The sequence below is a fragment of the Delphinus delphis genome, chromosome 1 (genome assembly GCF_949987515.2).
Source record: "Delphinus delphis chromosome 1, mDelDel1.2, whole genome shotgun sequence".
NCBI lineage: Eukaryota > Metazoa > Chordata > Mammalia > Artiodactyla > Delphinidae > Delphinus > Delphinus delphis.
In genome coordinates this window covers 24,819,877-24,836,594 of record NC_082683.1, presented here as the reverse complement: position 1 = coordinate 24,836,594, position 16,718 = coordinate 24,819,877, and the positions used below count along the sequence as shown (strand labels likewise).

The 16,718-nt window shown below is 62.1% G+C and overlaps 1 protein-coding gene across 12 annotated transcripts in view; it reads left to right on the top strand.

The window, feature by feature from the left end:
* Positions 1 to 16,718, top strand: part of ADGRB2 (adhesion G protein-coupled receptor B2) — a 36,207-nt gene extending 19,489 nt beyond the window's left edge. For 2 of the 12 annotated variants that reach the window (XM_060018079.1, XM_060018034.1), the window contains 27 exons: positions 896 to 1,060; positions 1,665 to 1,829; positions 1,912 to 2,079; positions 2,154 to 2,255; positions 2,415 to 2,521; positions 3,308 to 3,502; positions 3,676 to 3,744; positions 3,821 to 3,929; positions 4,257 to 4,587; positions 4,955 to 5,060; positions 5,230 to 5,273; positions 5,549 to 5,675; positions 6,134 to 6,237; positions 6,353 to 6,455; positions 7,145 to 7,295; positions 7,471 to 7,540; positions 7,917 to 7,983; positions 8,114 to 8,199; positions 8,504 to 8,602; positions 10,700 to 10,871; positions 11,190 to 11,285; positions 11,631 to 11,670; positions 12,293 to 12,912; positions 15,273 to 15,308; positions 15,568 to 15,666; positions 15,766 to 15,822; positions 16,236 to 16,718. In XM_060018079.1, the coding sequence (XP_059874062.1) occupies positions 896 to 1,060; positions 1,665 to 1,829; positions 1,912 to 2,079; positions 2,154 to 2,255; positions 2,415 to 2,521; positions 3,308 to 3,502; positions 3,676 to 3,744; positions 3,821 to 3,929; positions 4,257 to 4,587; positions 4,955 to 5,060; positions 5,230 to 5,273; positions 5,549 to 5,675; positions 6,134 to 6,237; positions 6,353 to 6,455; positions 7,145 to 7,295; positions 7,471 to 7,540; positions 7,917 to 7,983; positions 8,114 to 8,199; positions 8,504 to 8,602; positions 10,700 to 10,871; positions 11,190 to 11,285; positions 11,631 to 11,670; positions 12,293 to 12,912; positions 15,273 to 15,308; positions 15,568 to 15,666; positions 15,766 to 15,822; positions 16,236 to 16,421 (3,674 nt within the window). In that variant the 3' untranslated portion in view covers positions 16,422 to 16,718. The remainder of the gene's footprint in view (positions 1 to 895; positions 1,061 to 1,664; positions 1,830 to 1,911; positions 2,080 to 2,153; positions 2,256 to 2,414; positions 2,522 to 3,307; positions 3,503 to 3,675; positions 3,745 to 3,820; positions 3,930 to 4,256; positions 4,588 to 4,954; positions 5,061 to 5,229; positions 5,274 to 5,548; positions 5,676 to 6,133; positions 6,238 to 6,352; positions 6,456 to 7,144; positions 7,296 to 7,470; positions 7,541 to 7,916; positions 7,984 to 8,113; positions 8,200 to 8,503; positions 8,603 to 10,699; positions 10,872 to 11,189; positions 11,286 to 11,630; positions 11,671 to 12,292; positions 12,913 to 15,272; positions 15,309 to 15,567; positions 15,667 to 15,765; positions 15,823 to 16,235) is intronic. The other 10 variants (XM_060018119.1, XM_060018087.1, XM_060018103.1 and 7 more) reach the window with 7 other exon arrangements.

The window sequence follows — 16,718 nt, the reverse complement described above, 5'->3', positions numbered from 1 at the left end:
CACTTTTCCACCGCCCTGCACTTGCCTATTCTCATCCTATCCCCTCCACCTCTACCTTGGCTATTAAAATTCAGCTTGTCCTTCAAGATCTAAAAGAAATGCCACTTAAAAAAAAAAAATGAAGCTCTCTCTGACCATCCCCTCCCTCCTCTGACTCCCTATCCCACTCCCCTGGGAGCCTCCCCTAGACCCTGCAGCCTTCCTCAGTTCAGCATGGAGTTGTTGAGAATGTGCATGTGCCTGTGGGGACAGCCTGTCGGTCAGGAGGGGCTCAGCAGCTTCAGCGGGTCCTGCCCCTTGCACCTGAGGGAGCGAAGTGGTGCCTAGGCCAGATCAGCTCCTGGCTGGGAACTTAAAGTAGGGCTACCTGGGAAGGGGTCTTGGCAACTGGGGGTGTGCCAGGAGCTTGCAAAGGGGTGGGGCAAAGCCGTGTTCCAATGTGAGCTTTTTGTGTCAGTGTCCACGTAGAGGGTCGTGTCTATTTGTGTGTCCCTGCGCTTGGGGTGGGGAGGGGCATTCTCTTGCCCCAGGCCTGCCATGCTGGATTCTTGCTCTGGATCTGGGGTGGGGAGGGATGGGGATGGGGTAAGGTGGGGTAGATATTGAGCCCTTTCCTGGGCTTTACTGTGCCCCCAGGAGAGGAGGACCCCTGGCTCCCCTCCTGGGTTGATTCTAGTCTCCCTGTCCCGGTGTCCACAGGCAGTGTCCTGTGTGAGTTGGGACTAGAAGTCTGTGTCTTCCACATCCCCCCACCCCCAAAGGGCGGAATCCTGGGGCCCAGGGAAGAGCCAATGAGGAGCGGTGGCAGAGCTGCCGGAGCTCCTGATTGGTGGGCGGGTGGGCAGTGGGCGGGGCCAAGGTGCCGCCCAGCCACCGGCCACGTGCTTCCTTGCAGTGCACGGCGTGTGGGAGGAGTGGGGGTCCTGGAGCCTGTGCTCCCGCAGCTGCGGGCGGGGGTCCCGGAGCCGGATGCGGACCTGCGTGCCCCCCCAGCACGGCGGCAAGGCCTGCGAGGGTCCCGAGCTGCAGACTAAGCTCTGCAGTATGGCCGCCTGCCCGGGTCAGTAGCACCCGTGGGCTTTCAGGCGGGCGCTGCCCAGCCGGGGTGGGGGTCGGGAAAGGGGAGGAAGTCAGGTCCAGTGCCCTGCCCCCGGGGGAACCCCAGTGAACTTTGACCAAGCATGGGGAGACTGGCAAAGTCTACCTGCCAGCGTGGGAGGTGACCTGGCCCAGCCTACTTGGAGTTGGCACCCTGTGATTCCATCTAAAGGGGGTGCTCGCCAGTGCCCCTTCCCCTGAGCCCTGGACTACCCTTGTTGTTCATAGCACTTTGGTGCTCATGGCCAGCTGGGCTGTGAGGGGACACAAAGCTGGGCTTACATGTGGGCAAAGATCAGAAGGTGGCCCGGGGCCCGTTTCCCTAGCCGGAAGAGAGCTATTGCCTCAGTGCTGAGTGGAGAGGAGTCCTGTGTTCCTGGAGCTGGTGGCAGGCAGGCAGGCCCAGGCCCAGGCACCACCAGCTCCCTCCAGCCCCCCTTCCTCCACCCCTCTCCAGTGGGTCTGGCCTTATTCAAATCTGAATGCCATCTCCCTGTGGTGCTCTGCCCTGACGCATCCCCACACCCTTGCTCAACAGCCAACCCTGCTTGTGTCTCCCCGTGCAGTGGAAGGCCAGTGGCTAGAATGGGGTCCCTGGGGCCCGTGCTCCATGTCCTGTGCCAATGGGACCCAGCAGCGCAGCCGGAAGTGCAGCGTGGCGGGCCCAGCCTGGGCCACGTGTACCGGGGCCCTCACTGACACCCGGGAGTGCGGCAACCTTGAGTGCCCGGGTGAGTGCGCGGCACAGGGGCGGCAGGTGGTGGCCCTGGCCCAGGGGGCGCCTGGGGCCACTCACGCCCCCCATCTCTGCAGCCACAGACGGCAAGTGGGGGCCGTGGAACGCGTGGAGCCTGTGCTCCAAGACATGTGACACAGGCTGGCAGCGCCGTTTCCGCATGTGCCAGGCCACAGGCTCTCAGGGATACCCCTGCGAGGGCACCGGAGAGGAGGTGAAGCCCTGCAGTGAGAAGAGGTGTCCAGGTATTGCCCGCTGGACCCTGGGGCTTTGCGGGCAAGTGCCTGGGCCTGGCTGAGCCCCTCTGCTGTACCAACAGCCTTCCATGAGATGTGCAGGGACGAGTACGTGATGCTGATGATGTGGAAGAAGGCGGCTGCTGGAGAGATCATCTACAACAAGTGCCCCCCCAACGCCTCAGGTGAGGAGCGGGTGGCTCTCCCTGCACGCCTCCCACACCCGCCATTCTTGCCGCTCCCTTCTGGGCCCCCAGCCTCTTTGAGCCTCCATCCTGAGGTGTGGAGTGAAGTGGGTGAGAGCTCGGGCCCCACACCCAACCCTCTGTCCTGTCCCCCTGCAGGGTCTGCCAGCCGCCGCTGTCTCCTCAGTGCCCAGGGCGTGGCCTACTGGGGGCTGCCCAGCTTTGCCCGCTGCATCTCCCACGAGTACCGCTACCTGTATCTGTCGGTGAGTGCACCCTGCTGGGCTGGGGCGACACAGGATCTGTCCCAGACTCTGGTGGGCGTGGAGGGAGCTGGATTCTTGCTCGTGCCCATGTGCCTTGGCGTACATACGATGTGCCCACTTCTGCCTGGCTGTGCCTCTCCTTGTCTGACAAACTCCTACTCATCCCTCAAGGCCTGATTCTCAGATGTCTTCCCTTATCCCCAGTGCCTCCCCCTGTGCTCCTACAGCCCCCTGAGCTTCTCAGTCATTAGGTGTTACGAGTGCTCATCACAATGTCTGTGTCCTGTGAGACTGGGAGCTCCTTGAAGGCAGGGACAAAGTTGAAATTATTTTTATTGTCCCCAGTGCCCAGCCCAGGGCCTGCCATGGGGTAAGAATGTTGTTAGCGAGCGTGGCCTGTGTGTACTTGTCTGACTGTAACCGGTATTTGTTGTGTTTGTGCTTGGAGCTCGTATTTGAGAGAGCGAGCGAATTACACTCCAGCGTGTGATGGCCTCTTTGGACTAGGGAGGTGCCTTGTCCCTCAACTGCGCTTATCATCTTTTATACTTATATCTGAGCTCCTTCTTTCTTTTGCTGTTCCTATTTCAGTCTTTACGTAACTTTGGGGATTCTCTCTCTTTATGGGTCTCTTTCTTAGACTCTGTCTCCCCATGATCTCTTTGAGCATCTCTATCTGACCCTTCCCCTCTGGCTGCAAATGGTGGGTGGACTGGAGTGGGATGGGCCAGGGGCGGGTCCCAGCTCTTGACACTCTGGTGACAGCAGCCTACCTGTCACTGGCAGCTTCGGGAGCACCTGGCCAAGGGGCAGCGCATGCTGGCGGGCGAGGGCATGTCGCAAGTGGTGCGGAGCCTGCAGGAGCTGCTGGCCCGGCGCACCTACTACAGTGGGGACCTGCTCTTCTCCGTGGACATTCTGAGGAATGTCACTGACACCTTCAAGCGAGCCACCTATGTGCCCTCGGCTGATGACGTGCAGGTACCCTCTACCCTGTCAAGAGGAAGGAGGGCTGAAGGTTCAGAAGCCCTAGATTGAAGGGGGAGGCCGGGCCCCTATAGCAGAGTCTGTGGGGGCATGGCAGGTGTGGCTGTGGCGGGGAAGCTCCTCGCCGTGGGGCTGGGACCTCCCAACACCCGCTGCTCTCTCCCCAGCGCTTCTTCCAGGTGGTGAGCTTCATGGTGGACGCAGAGAACAAGGACAAGTGGGATGACGCTCAGCAGGTGAGGGGCTGGGCTTCCAGGCTTGTGCCCCATGGCCCACCCCTGCCTTGGTCCCTCACGCCCTGTCTGTCCCCAGGTGGCCCCTGGCTCTGTGCATCTGCTCCGGGTCGTGGAGGACTTCATTCACCTGGTGGGCGATGCTCTCAAGGCCTTCCAGAGTTCTCTGATTGTCACAGATAACCTGGGTACAAGGAGGCGGGCAGGGGAGAGGGTGCTGGATGTGGCCAAACCCAGGACGCCCTGGGGGAGGGATGGTTTCTGAGGGCTTTTCCTATCTTCCTCTCTCTGTCTGGGCCCTGCCTTTCCCTCATTTAACCCCTTATTTGTATCTCTGTCTCCACGTTTCTTCCCATGCTCCGTCTCTTTGTTGTTTCTCTGTATACGTGTCCCCTGCCTCTTTGTTTGTACCAACCTTGGTGTCTGCATCTGCCTTCCTGCTGTCTGTCTCCCCCACATTCATCTCTTCCCCTGTGACCTTCCCCTCTGTTTCTGTCTCTGTGTGTCCTCTGCAGTGATCAGCATTCAGCGAGAGCCCGTCTCGGCTGTGTCCAGCGACATCACGTTCCCCATGCGCGGCCGCCGGGGCATGAAGGACTGGGTGCGGTACTCAGAGGACCGCCTCTTCCTACCCAAGGAGGTGCTCAGCCTCTCCTCCCCAGGGAAGCCGGCCGCATCCGGGACAGCAGGCAGCCTTGGCAGGGGGAGAGGCCCAGGAACCGTGCCGCCTGGCCCGGGCCACTCCCACCAGCGCCTCCTCCCAGCAGACCCTGAGGAGTCGTCCTCCTACTTTGTGATTGGTGCTGTGCTCTACCGCACCCTCGGCCTCATCCTGCCGCCCCCCAGGTGAGTCCCTGGGAGGGGTGGATGGCACTGCTGCGGGTCCAGGGAGACCCAGGGAAGGGAAGGAGGGCTGAGCCCATTGCTGGCCACAGAGAGATCCATTTGCAGCCTCAGGGACCCCTCGCCTGGCTCTGGACACAGGTGCTTCTCCAAGACATCCGTGCAGCTCCCAGAGGCTTCACAGGGGGTGCAGGGGGTGCTGGACTGAGCTCTAGGCCTCACCCAAAGTCCTGGGCCCCGCTGACCTCTAGGCCTTCCCCTGGCCTTGGCACCATGGTAGCCTCCTGCCCTCGATCCAAAGCACCTTCAGGGTTCCTGACTGGGTGTGGGCACCTGCTGGCAGGAGCTGACCTCAGCATCTGTCCCCCAGGCCCCCGCTGGCCGTCACATCCAGGGTGATGACAGTGACTGTGAGGCCCCCCACCCAGCCGCTAGCTGAGCCCCTCATCACCGTGGAGCTCTCCTATATCATCAACGTGAGTGGGGCCCTGGGTGGGGACCCTGGGTATGCCCCAGCCAGGGCAGTCGAAGGCCTGTCTGATGGGGAGGTGGTCTGCCCTGTGTGGGGCCTGCCATGGCAGGATGGGGGTGGTCACATGTGGGCAGCTTCCCACCCACGCTGCACTTAGGTCTTCTGCTCCGCAGGGCACCACGGATCCCCACTGTGCCAGCTGGGACTACTCCAGAGCGTGAGTTGGGCAGGGGCTCTGTGTGGGGAGGGCTGCAGCCCTGGGACTCCTCCCTCAGGAGGGGATGTCGTGCCTGGAAGGCCAGAGGGAGGGCGCCTTGGCACCATCCTTGGCCTAAGGGATCAAGGGCAAACCCTGTGGCTCCCGCTGCCTGCCTGCCTGCCTCTTGGATGTGGCCTTGCTCTGGGTTTCACCTGTCCTTGGGCAGTGGCCAGCACTGGGGGTGGGGCCGTGGAGCTGGGCTGGGGCTCATTCCACCTCTCCCTCCACCCAAGAGATGCCAGCTCAGGGGACTGGGACACTGAGAGCTGCCAGACCCTGGAGACCCAGGCAGCCCACACCCGCTGCCAGTGCCAGCACCTGTCCACCTTTGCTGTGCTGGCCCAGCCGCCCAAGGACCTGGTGAGCGGGAGGGAAGTGCCTGGGCTGGGCCGGAGGAGAGGCTCCTGGGTGCCAGCGGCCGTCTGTGACAGTGCTGGCGGGGATCTGGGTGATCCCACGTGGCGTTTGCGTGGGTGTACTTGTGGGATTGCACGTGGAAGTCTGTGCCCCTGGGATGCTGCTCACAGCGATGCCACGTGCCCAGGGGTGTGTGGCGGTGGGTGATTGCATGTGTATACACACACACGTGTGTCTGGTTGTGTGTGGAAGAGTGCGGGTGACAGCATAAATACACGTCCACGTACGTGACTGGGTCTGCTCTGTGCATGTGTGGAGGCAGTGGTGAGTCCCCTTACGTGTGTGGGTGTGACACAGGTGCAGGTGCCAGTCTGTCCTAGACAGGAGGTGGGGAGGGCGATGGGACCCCTGTAGCTGCCCTCTCCCAGTGACCCATCTGACGGTCTGCCCCTCTGCCCCAGACCCTGGAGCTGGCGGGCTCCCCCTCGGTCCCCCTTGTGATTGGCTGTGCTGTGTCCTGCATGGCACTGCTCACCCTCCTTGCCATCTATGCCGCCTTCTGGAGGTAGGTGGGACGGTGGGGGGTTGGGGGGACGAGGGGGCGGGGCTGGAGGTGGCCGGCCACCCGGGGTTGGGCAGGGCGGCTAGCTCCCCTGTCTCTGCCCACTGTGCCCCACCAGGTTTATAAAATCGGAACGCTCCATCATCCTGCTGAATTTCTGCCTGTCCATCCTGGCATCCAACATCCTGATCCTCGTGGGCCAGTCGCGGGTGCTGAGCAAGGCAGGTGCAGGCTCACAGGGGGGCTGGGGTGTGAGAGTGGGGCGAAGGGGGGATGGCGCGTGTGCTCGCGTGTATGAAACTAAGTGCCGGATGTGTGTAGACACTCGAGCCGGGTGTTGGGTGAGGGTGTGTGTGGGAGATAGTGTGTGTGAGCGTACATGAGGGAGCTGGAGAGGGGGTGTGTGTACTCCAGTGAGGGATGTCTGTGTACATCTGTGAACGTGTACGTGAGCTGAGTGCCTGTGTGCACGTGTGTTGGGCGTGTCTGCGGGCATGTGGGAGCCCCAGCGGAACCTCCTGTGCCACGTGCCCGCGTCTGATCTGTGTTGGCTGTCCCTTATGCCCCCTCGGCCCTCTCTGCACAGCGCCAGCCCTGCTGGTGCCAGACGTGGGGCCCACCCGGCCATGACGTGGCAGGCACTCCTGTTTGTCCCCCTCCCTGCCAGCCCCGTCTGTGCGTGGGCAGCCTGCCTGCCCGCCTCCTGGATGCCGAGTGCCGTGTGCGTGTCACCGGGCCTGTGTCGTGCTGTGTGTGGGTGCAGGAAGACGGGGGTGCCTGGCAGGGTTCTGTGGGAGGCGGAGCTCAGGTGGGCGGCCGTGGCAGCGCCCAGCAGCGGACGTGGGAAGCCCGGCGCCTCCCACCCTGGCGGCTGCTCAGGGCCACTCCCTCCCTCTCCTTCTCCCTGCAGGGTGTGTGCACCATGACAGCCGCCTTCCTGCACTTCTTCTTCCTCTCGTCCTTTTGCTGGGTGCTCACCGAGGCCTGGCAGTCCTACCTGGCTGTCATCGGACGGATGCGCACCCGCCTCGTCCGCAAGCGCTTCCTTTGCCTGGGCTGGGGTGAGCAGGGCTCGTGCTGGACCCTGTCACTGGGCCTTGGGGGCAGGGGCAGCAAGAGAGCTACCGGCCCCGGCCCTGCTCTCTGGGCACACGGGTCAGCTGGGCTGGGGGTCTGGGAGGGTGAAGGACCCTGAGGACGGGTGGCCATCTCACTCTGGCTCCCCTGCTCCCCCAGGTCTGCCTGCCCTGGTGGTGGCCGTGTCGGTCGGCTTTACCCGCACCAAAGGATACGGTACATCCAGCTAGTACGTGGGCCTCCCGGGGTGGGAAGCGGGAGTCAGTGGACCTGATAGGGCTCCAGACTTCTCGGGCTGTGATCCTGGCCCACTCCTGCTGTGGGACTTTGGGCAGATTCTCCCGTCTCAGCCTGTTTCCCTGACTATAAAAGGCTGTGCGGGGATTGGATACTCTCAGAACCATTTAGGTCAGGGATCAGCCTTGGTGGCCCCAGGACCCTTGTTAGAGGGGCTCAGCAGCAGTCAGTGGCTCCCTCTCACCCTGTCTGGGTCCCTGCCCCATGCGTAACGTGACCTGGCAGCTCAGGGAGCCCTGAGGGATGGTGGTTGAGCGTCGGGGCGGGCCCGCTGGTTGTCTGATACCCCCTCTTTCCCCCCTCCCCAGCTGCTGGCTCTCTCTGGAGGGCGGGCTGCTCTATGCCTTCGTGGGCCCAGCAGCCGTCATTGTCCTGGTATGTGCCCCTGCAGCGTCCTGGGAGGGGCATGGCCCAAGGGGGTCTACCTGCTCCACCTGGGGATTTCCCTGCCAGGAGGGCATCTGGTGATCCTGTCTCCCCCTACCCCACTCCACCGGGCCCCCAGGTGAACATGCTCATCGGAATCATCGTCTTCAACAAGCTCATGGCTCGGGACGGCATCTCAGACAAGTCCAAGAAGCAGAGGGCTGGGTAAGGGGAGGGGGGTCGCTGGGACTTGGCCTTGTGGGAAGTGCTTCAGGGAGGGTGGGCCGCAGCCACTCCTGGAGACTCAGGGCTTGATGATGCGACCGGGGGCTCCCTGACCTTGGGGCATCAAGGGTGCCGGCAAGGTGGGCACCCGGTGTGCTCAGCTGCAGCCCCTCGCCCACCCTAACCCACCTCTCTCTCTCTCATCTGCCCTCCCCTTCCCACCCCACTCGGGGCTCACACTGCCCCATCTCTTCCCACTTCCTGTGTGTCTCCCCCCTTCTCCCATGTCTGTGCCGCCCCCGAGGTCGGAGCGGTGCCCCTGGGCCAGCCTGCTCCTCCCCTGCTCAGCGTGTGGAGCGGTCCCCAGCCCCCTGCTCAGCTCAGCCTCGGCCAGGAACGCCATGTTAGTTGTGCCCCCGTGGGAAAGGGGGTGGGTGGGTGGGGGCAAAAGAAGGGGGGGCAGTGCCCATGGTGGGGGGAGGAGGGGTATCAGCCCAGTGCCCTGGAAAGCTTGCCCTGCCCCGCCAACTGCCATGCACTCTCAAGGGCTCGACATTGTGATGGCAAAGAGGCCACGGGAATGAATGTCTGTGCTTTCCAGAAAATGCCGTATTCCCGTGCCCACCCCTTGCTCCCTGCCCCTGCCCCCCACCCAGCCCCGGCTTACATTTTATCCAGGCACAGACACACACTCCTCCTTATAGCCCCAACCTACAGAGGCTCATAGAATCCTCCACCCTTAGAATTTTTGAGCCCATAGAACTTTAGAATTAGAATGGTAGAAGCTTAGAATAAGACAATCAGAAGCTAAGAATGTTCGAATGAGTGAATCATAGAGTCTTATCATCTGTCATAGAATCTGAGACTTAGAATTTCAGAGGCACTGAATCCTACAGTCAGTTGGAGGACAGAGAATCTTGGAGGGAGGGGATTATTTCACTGAGCTGTCCTCGGGCTGCTGAGACTTAAAATCCCAGCCGCACAAGAGTAGAATGAATGAATGAACTTCAGGGCTTCAGGCCCCACCTCCCACTCAGGGCCAGAAATCCAGCTGACCCTCCCTGAGCAGTGGGGGCCCAGCTCTGTCTTGCACACCTCCGGGATCAGGGAGCTCAGTGCCTCTGGAGGCGGCTGGCACCATCTCTGGGAACCTCTGTGTAGCAGAAGGCTCCCTTTCGCTCGGGCTCCCCTCTGCCTCTCTGACCCAGGCTCTCAGAACTAGTGGTTAAAAGCTTGGGCTTCGGAGGTGCCCCTTGGGGTTTGCATCCCGGCTCTGTCTCTGTCTGCCCAGCTGGGCACACTCCAGTTTCCTCATCTGTAAATTGGGATAATAATCCCCATGCCTGTTTACTGGAGTTGTTTTGGTCACAGTGTGATTAATGTATGAAAAGTATTTGGTGTAGGGCCTGCCAGAGAATTGGTGGTTAATCAGCGGTAGCCCTCGTGGCTGTGATTAGGTCCTCTCTTTAGTCTTGGCTCTGCCCCCGGGGCCTGTGGAGACCACTGTGCCCGCCCCCTGCCGGGCTGAACAGCCCTGGACCGCTCTTCCTAGGGCAGGTCTTGGCCACCTGCCCATCTCTCTGCCTTGACCAGAGCTGTGCCCACCCCTGCCTGACTCTCCCACTGGCGGTGTTCATGAGGCAGAGTGGGCAGGGTGCGGCACCTGGCCCAGTAGGGCAAGGCTGCCCTACTGTGCGCTCGTGGGTTGTTGCTGGTGGGGGCGGGCTGGCACTGGTGCCCGGATGCCCGGGCCCCTCTGCCTTTTTTCTCTGCCCTCCCTTGTCAAGGAGGTCGGGGATGTGTGGGTTTGGCCCTGACCCTGGCTTTGACCCCCAGCCCCAGCTATGATCTTTCTGCCCAGCTCTGAGCAGGCCCTGGGAGCCTGGCACCTCCTCCTTGGGAAGCTGAAGGGGAGGAGCCTCTGCTGCCCTGGTCCCCCCCGCCCTCCCCCCGCCCCGCTGTCTTCTCCCCAAAGATTTGTGCTCTGTGATGTCCTCTGTCCTCTCTGCCGATTTAACCTTCCTGTGTGTCTCTGCCCGTCTCATCCACTCTCTCACCATGTCTGTCGTCTCTCTTTGTCCCTCTTCCTCTCCTCCCCTCCCAGACTCTCTGGGGATGTGGCCCAGGCCTGTGATTCTGTGCAAATTGTGGCTGAAACTCACAGCATCTGTATCTGTCTCCCTCCTCCTTTTCTCTCCCACTGTTTCTTTCCACCTTCTTTGTCTCTGTCCGCTGATGCTGCCTCTGGCTCAGTCCCATTGTGTCTGTGTGTCTGTCCCTCTCCCTCTCCTTGTCCCCCAGTTTTCTGCTCTTGGTCTTCGTTCTGTTTCTCTGCCTCCGGCTCCTCAGCCCCCCTGCTTGGGGACATTACTGAGGTCTTGGCATTTGGGGCCCTGCCAGTCTTGGGCAGCTTAAGGGCCCCAGGCTGAGTGCAGGCCCAGGCTCAGCCCAGCCTGTCCCCTGGAGTGTCGCCCTGACGGACCCTCTACCTTGTCCTCAGGGCCTCGCTCTGGAGCTCCTGTGTGGTGCTGCCCCTGCTGGCGCTCACCTGGATGTCCGCCGTCCTGGCCATGACAGACCGCCGCTCCGTCCTCTTCCAGGCCCTCTTTGCTGTCTTCAACTCCGCGCAGGGCTTTGTCATCACGGCTGTGCACTGCTTTCTGCGCCGAGAGGTGGGCTGGGCCTCTCCTGCCCCTGTCCTCCCCACACCATGCCAGTCTCTCGCTTCTCCCCACGGTGCAGATGGGTGCAGATGGGGAAGATTGAGGCCCGACCAGGTCCCCAGCTGGGCAGCCCTTGGTGTGCGCGCTGATAGCTTGGGCAGCCTTGGCCTTGGCCTCGGCCCCCTGGGGCTCCTTTTCCCCCTCCCCTAGGCTGGATGCGCTTCTTTCCTTCCACACCCGCCCGGGTGCCTGGGGTGGGAGGCACAGCCAGCCGTGACCGGGGGCCCTGTGGCAGCCTCAGGTCCAGCAGGCACCTGCTGCCCCCAGGTGCAGGACGTGGTGAAATGCCAGATGGGCGTGTGCCGGGCTGACGAGAGCGAAGACTCCCCCGACTCGTGTAAGAACGGGCAGCTGCAGATCCTGGTGAGTGAGGAGGCCCGGGCAGGGCACAGGTGGGTTCTCAGTGCCCCCTGCCCTAGACCCCTCACTTGCCTCATCTATGGCAGGGAGGGAGCAGAGACTGGGTTTGATTCAGGCTCAGCCTCTGACAGCTGGGTGGCCTTGGGCAAGTCCTTCCCCCCTTCAGTCTTCCCGCTGTCAGGTGCGGCTGGAGGAGACCACGCCTGGGGCCCCTCTGCTCTGTTGGGCAGTGTGCCCAGCAGAGGCAGACCCTCTGGGCGGGTAGGGAGGGGCCTGCGTTCCCCCCCCCCCCACCCTGATACATGGATCCTCTCTCTGCCTGTCTGCTGTCTCCCTCTCTGCCTATAGTCAGACTTTGAAAAAGATGTGGACCTGGCTTGTCAGACAGGTGAGTGTGCCAGGGCAGAGCCGAGCATGGCCCCAGAGAGGGGCAGGAAGGGAGGGCCCCCAGCCGCACCAAGGAAGGCCCTGACAGGTGTCTGGCTGCGGGGTCCAGCTTTTGAGTCAGACAACCCTGAGTTGGATTCAAGGCTGTGAACACCACTCATTGTATGACTCTGGGCAAACAGCTTACACACCTACAACGGAGAGAAATGTGTCCTCCCAGGGTGGCTGGGAGCCTTACGTGAACTGGGGGACATCAAGTGCCTAGCCGGGTGCTCCGCACAAAGTGTCATGTCCATGATTCTTACCGGAACCTCCTTCAAGTTCCGTCTCCTGGGGAGGAGCTGCCCAGGGAGCGGGGAGGAGCAAGTCTCTTTTGACAGCCTTGGGGCTGTCGGGTCAGAGGTCAGGACCCGCACCCGGGCACTGTGGGAGCTGGGCCTTGGCTTCGTTCCTCGCCCTCCCTGGCTGTGGGCCTCTGGGATAGACACCTTCTTAACCCCTGTGTTAACCACCCAGCCATCACGCCAGGACTCAGTTTCCCCCACTGTCCAAGCTCAGCGTGGGCAAGGGCATCTGGGGGCTCCTCCTCCCCCGGACTTACCTCCCTCCACTCCTGCCCCCAGTGCTTTTCAAGGAGGTCAACACTTGTAACCCGTCCACCATCACGGGCACACTGTCCCGCCTGTCCCTGGACGAGGACGAGGAGCCCAAGTCCTGCCTCGTGGGTCCCGAGGGCAGCCTCAGCTTCTCACCGCTGCCTGGCAATCTCCTGGTGCCCATGGCAGCCTCACCAGGGCTGGGGGAGCCACCGCCCCCCCAGGAGGCCAACCCCGTGTACATGTGTGGGGAGGGTGGCCTGCGGCAGCTGGACCTCACGTGGCTGCAGCCTGCCGAGCCGGGCTCCGACGGGGACTACATGGTGCTGCCCCGGAGGACTCTGAGCTTGCAGCCCGGCGGCGGGGGCGGAGGTGGCGAGGACGCCCCGCGGTCCCGGCCCGAGGGCACCCCCCGGCGGGCTGCCAAGGCACTGGGCCATGCCGAAGGCTACCCCAGCTTCCTGTCTGTGGACCACTCGGGCCTGGGGCTGGGCCCTGCCTACGGGTCGCTACAGAACCCCTACGGGATGACCTTCCAACCGCCACCACCGACACCCAGCGCCCGCCAAGTGCCCGAGCCGGGGGAGCGCAGCCGGACCATGCCCCGCACCGTGCCTGGCTCCACCATGAAGCTGGGCTCCCTGGAGGTGAGGGGCTGCTGGGCATGGGCGGCGGGTGGGGGTGGAAGGCCTGACCCCGGGTGCCTGTGACTATGTCTGGCAGCAGCCGGGAAGGGACAGCCGGCAGCCTCCTCATACAAAGTCCTGGGGAGTATATCTGCTGTGCGTTTCTCCTCCGTTTGTGCCCATGGCGGCTCCAGGGGAATCCTGGCTCCTCTGAGCTCCTCAAATGGGCTTGGACACCACGCGCTGAGGGTGCACTTCTCGAAGGTGTTCACACTTGCTTTAGTGCCTGTTTTGGGGTGACCAGTTAGGATGGGCCCTCCTTTAAGGGGCCTGTGGCTCAGGCCCGGTGCTCTATTGCTAGGGAAGCCACGTCATAGGGGATGAGAGCCTGGGTCTCCGAGTCCCCAAGTTCAGATCTGGACGCTGCTGATCAGCAGTGAGATTTCGAGCATAATCTTCCCCTGAGGCTCACGTAAGCTCTCTTCGCCTTAATCTCTCTGAGCCTCAGTCTCCCCATTTGTAAAGTGGGGATAACACAGGAGCAGCCTCCTGGTAGAGTTGTTGCGAGGACTAATTGATATAAAACATGTATCTCTGTGTGGAGCAGGTAGAAAGTGCTAGATGATTGGGGACTGCTACTGGAAGCATTCCTGAAGTCAGCCTCAGGCACTGCCCGTAGGCCTGTGGTAATTGCCCCTCTCTCCCTGAGAAAATGTCAGCCCCTCTCTTGCCCTGCCTGTGTGTTTTCTGTGGCTGCCCCACCTTCTCTCTGACCTCCTCAGGCCTGCTCCCTGCAGGGAATCACTGGCCACAAGCAGTTGGTAGTGGCCCCCTGTAGAAAACTCTAGAACTTTCGTTGGAGGGATGAGGAGGGTGTGGATGAGGACAGGGTCAGGAATCACGGCTCAGGCACCACTGGCTGTTCATGTTCGGCCCCAGAAACCGGCTCCCCATCCTCCCCACGAGAAAACGAAGTTAGCAGCTAGAAGGTTTGCAAGTTTAGTTTTTCTCCCAAAATGTTTCTTGAACATTTGGTGCCTGCGCTTGCCGCAGATGGCAGAAACAGGAAGGCGTCACAAAGAAAACTTGACACGGGAACTGGGGAAGGGAGCGCTCAGCATGGTGGCAGGTTTTGTTCTGGGGACACCTGTCCGTGCTTGGGCCCCTGAGGAGGGGCCGGCCCTGGGCTCCTTGTGTGGGAGGTAGCAGAAAACACGGCGGAGTCTTGAGGGGTCAAGGATGACGTGCAGAATTCTGGTGTGGGCAACTGTGAGGGGCGGAGGAGTGTGTTGGGGGCGGGGGGATTTAGAGTTTATTCTCTTGGGCGCAGCCGTGTGTGCCTTGCCCGCGGGCATCGGGGAGCAGGGAGAGGAGTCCCGCTGCCTCCAGAAAGTGCAGTGTGGCTGGGAACGGGGAGGACACGTGTGTGTGTGTGTGTGTGTGTGTGTGTGTGTGTGTGTGTGTGTGTGGTGAAGGGCAGGGGAGAGTGCAGGGCAGAGTGCGGGGGCTGAGAGTTGGAGACGCCAGGGTGGATGGCGAAGAAAGAGCAGGCAGGGAGGTGGAAGGACCAGGAGAGGGGGCGTGTCTGCAGGCCTGGGACTGGGGAGATCTAGATGGCGGTTTTAGGGGCGTCCTTGAGGACTGTGGGGCAGGTCCTTCACCCTGGACCTCAGTTTCCCCAGTGTGACCTGAGAAGGTCGGACTTGGCCTCGTGAGCGCGCCTGTGCCAACATTCTGAGACTCTAAGGCCTCCTTCTTGAGTGGCACCGAATGCTGCGTAGGCCACTGGGGCCTTGAAGGTGGTCTTGGGCAAGTGAGAGCCGGGAGAGGCATGAGGGAGGGAGGCCAGGGAGGCAGGGCCAAGTTTGGCAGGAAAAGGGGCAAAGTGCGGTGAAAGGAAGGTTTCTGTAACCCTGCGTCCTGTATTTGCAGGACAAGTGGAGGTTTCCAGGGAGAGAGGAGCCCGTTGGTGGCAGAGAGGATGGGGCAAGATGGGGCAGGACAGAGGGGTGGAATCCAGGACACAGAGGAAGGAGGGTCTGCTCTGTGATCCCATGTGGGGATCTGTGTCCCGCCGTGTTGGAAGTCTGCGCTGTGACATCTGGTCCACGTGCAGGTGCATGTCTACGCGTGTGCCAGCCTGTGTGTGCCCCTGGCAGTCCTGTGGTGGGGTAGCGCCTTGGAGCCTCGTCTCCCAGGCCCTAAGCCCATTTCCACAACCTCTAGGGCTGTCCTTTCAAGGGTTCCTAGCTCCTGAGCCTGGGCTGGGGGAAGGTACAGTGGGCAGACCCTGGGGGGCAGCAGATTTCCTCACTCTCAACCCCCTGCACAGGGTAAAAAGTTTTTTTCTCTTTCACTGCTTCCTTGTTGCTCCTTCCCAGCGAAAGAAGTTACGGTATTCAGACCTGGACTTTGAGGTAAGTGCTACAGTGTATGTGTGTGTTGGGTTTGGGATTGTGGGGGGCGGTTGGTCCCTGGAGGGTCCCTTCCTACAATTAGCCCAAGCCCCAGTGCAGAGCCTGACCCCAGGACAGTCCCGCAACTGCCCAAGCCCGTAGCTCTGGGGTGAAGAGCCAGGCCTTGTCCCAGAGGGGCCGGCAGCAGGCAGGGATGTGGGGACCCAGGTTGCTGAGCGTCCCGTGGGGAGCACCTGCCCTGACGCCCTGTGGCTCCCAGAAGGTGATGCACACCCGGAAACGGCACTCGGAACTCTACCATGAGCTCAACCAGAAATTCCACACTTTCGACCGCTACCGCAGCCAGTCCACGGCCAAGGTGAGGCCTCCTCTTGTGACTGCCCCTGCCTGGAGCTCGGGGCCCAACCCGGCACAGTGGCCCCTGGGGTCAGACCCTGACCCGTGGCCCCCGTTGCAGAGGGAGAAGCGGTGGAGTGTGTCCTCAGGTGGGGCAGCCGAACGGAGCGTGTCCAGCGTAAGTGCCCCAGGCTGGGGTGGGGTGGGGTGAGGTGGGCCGCGAGGTACTCATTCCCTCCCTGCCCTCCTCCCCGGCCTGGGCAGCCTCAGCTTGCCTCACCAAGGGCCTGCCCATGGCATAAGCAACAGTCTGGGGTTTTTAGGAGCTGGGGGGTATTGGTGGGAGCTCCATCAGGATCTTGAGGAGGGTGGGCAGCAGGAGACATGGTCTCAGGGGGCCCACTCTGAGCACAGGGATGAGGAACCCCACTCTGGAGCCAGGCGGGTCTGGATTTGAACCCCACTTTGGCACCCGATTGCTCGGTAACTTTGGGCATCACTGGCCCTCCCCGGGCCTTCTCAGTTGGTTCTCTGTACAGTGGGTGAGGGTATTGGCCCATCTCCACGGGCCCTTCCCTCTCCCCCGCACAGGAGAAGCCCAGTCCAGGGGAGCGTCCCGGCTTGTCCCAACAGCGGCGACATCAGAGCTGGAGCACCTTTAAGTCTATGACGCTGGGCTCGCTGCCCCCCAAGCCCCGAGAACGGCTGGCCCTGCACCGGGCAGCAGCCTGGGAGCCCACAGAACCACCGGATGGCGACTTCCAGACAGAGGTGTGAGTGCCACTCCGGACTGCCCACTGCGTATAAATATTATATATCTCTCTATTTTCACACTCCACTTTGGAACTACCCAGGAGCCAGCGCCCCCTCCCCTCTCCCGAGGGCTGGGCAGGGAGGCACAGTGGACTCAGCTGGGCTGGGGGAGCCAGACACGGCGTGGCCGGGGGACCAGGGCCCTTCCTTGTTTCTCAGAGGCCCCTCAGCCCCTGGAGCCCCATCTTCACCCCCAGGCTGTCTGTCCCTGTCCCGGGCTGGGGAGGGGGGAGGGAACTTTCTTGGGAATAAACTTCACTC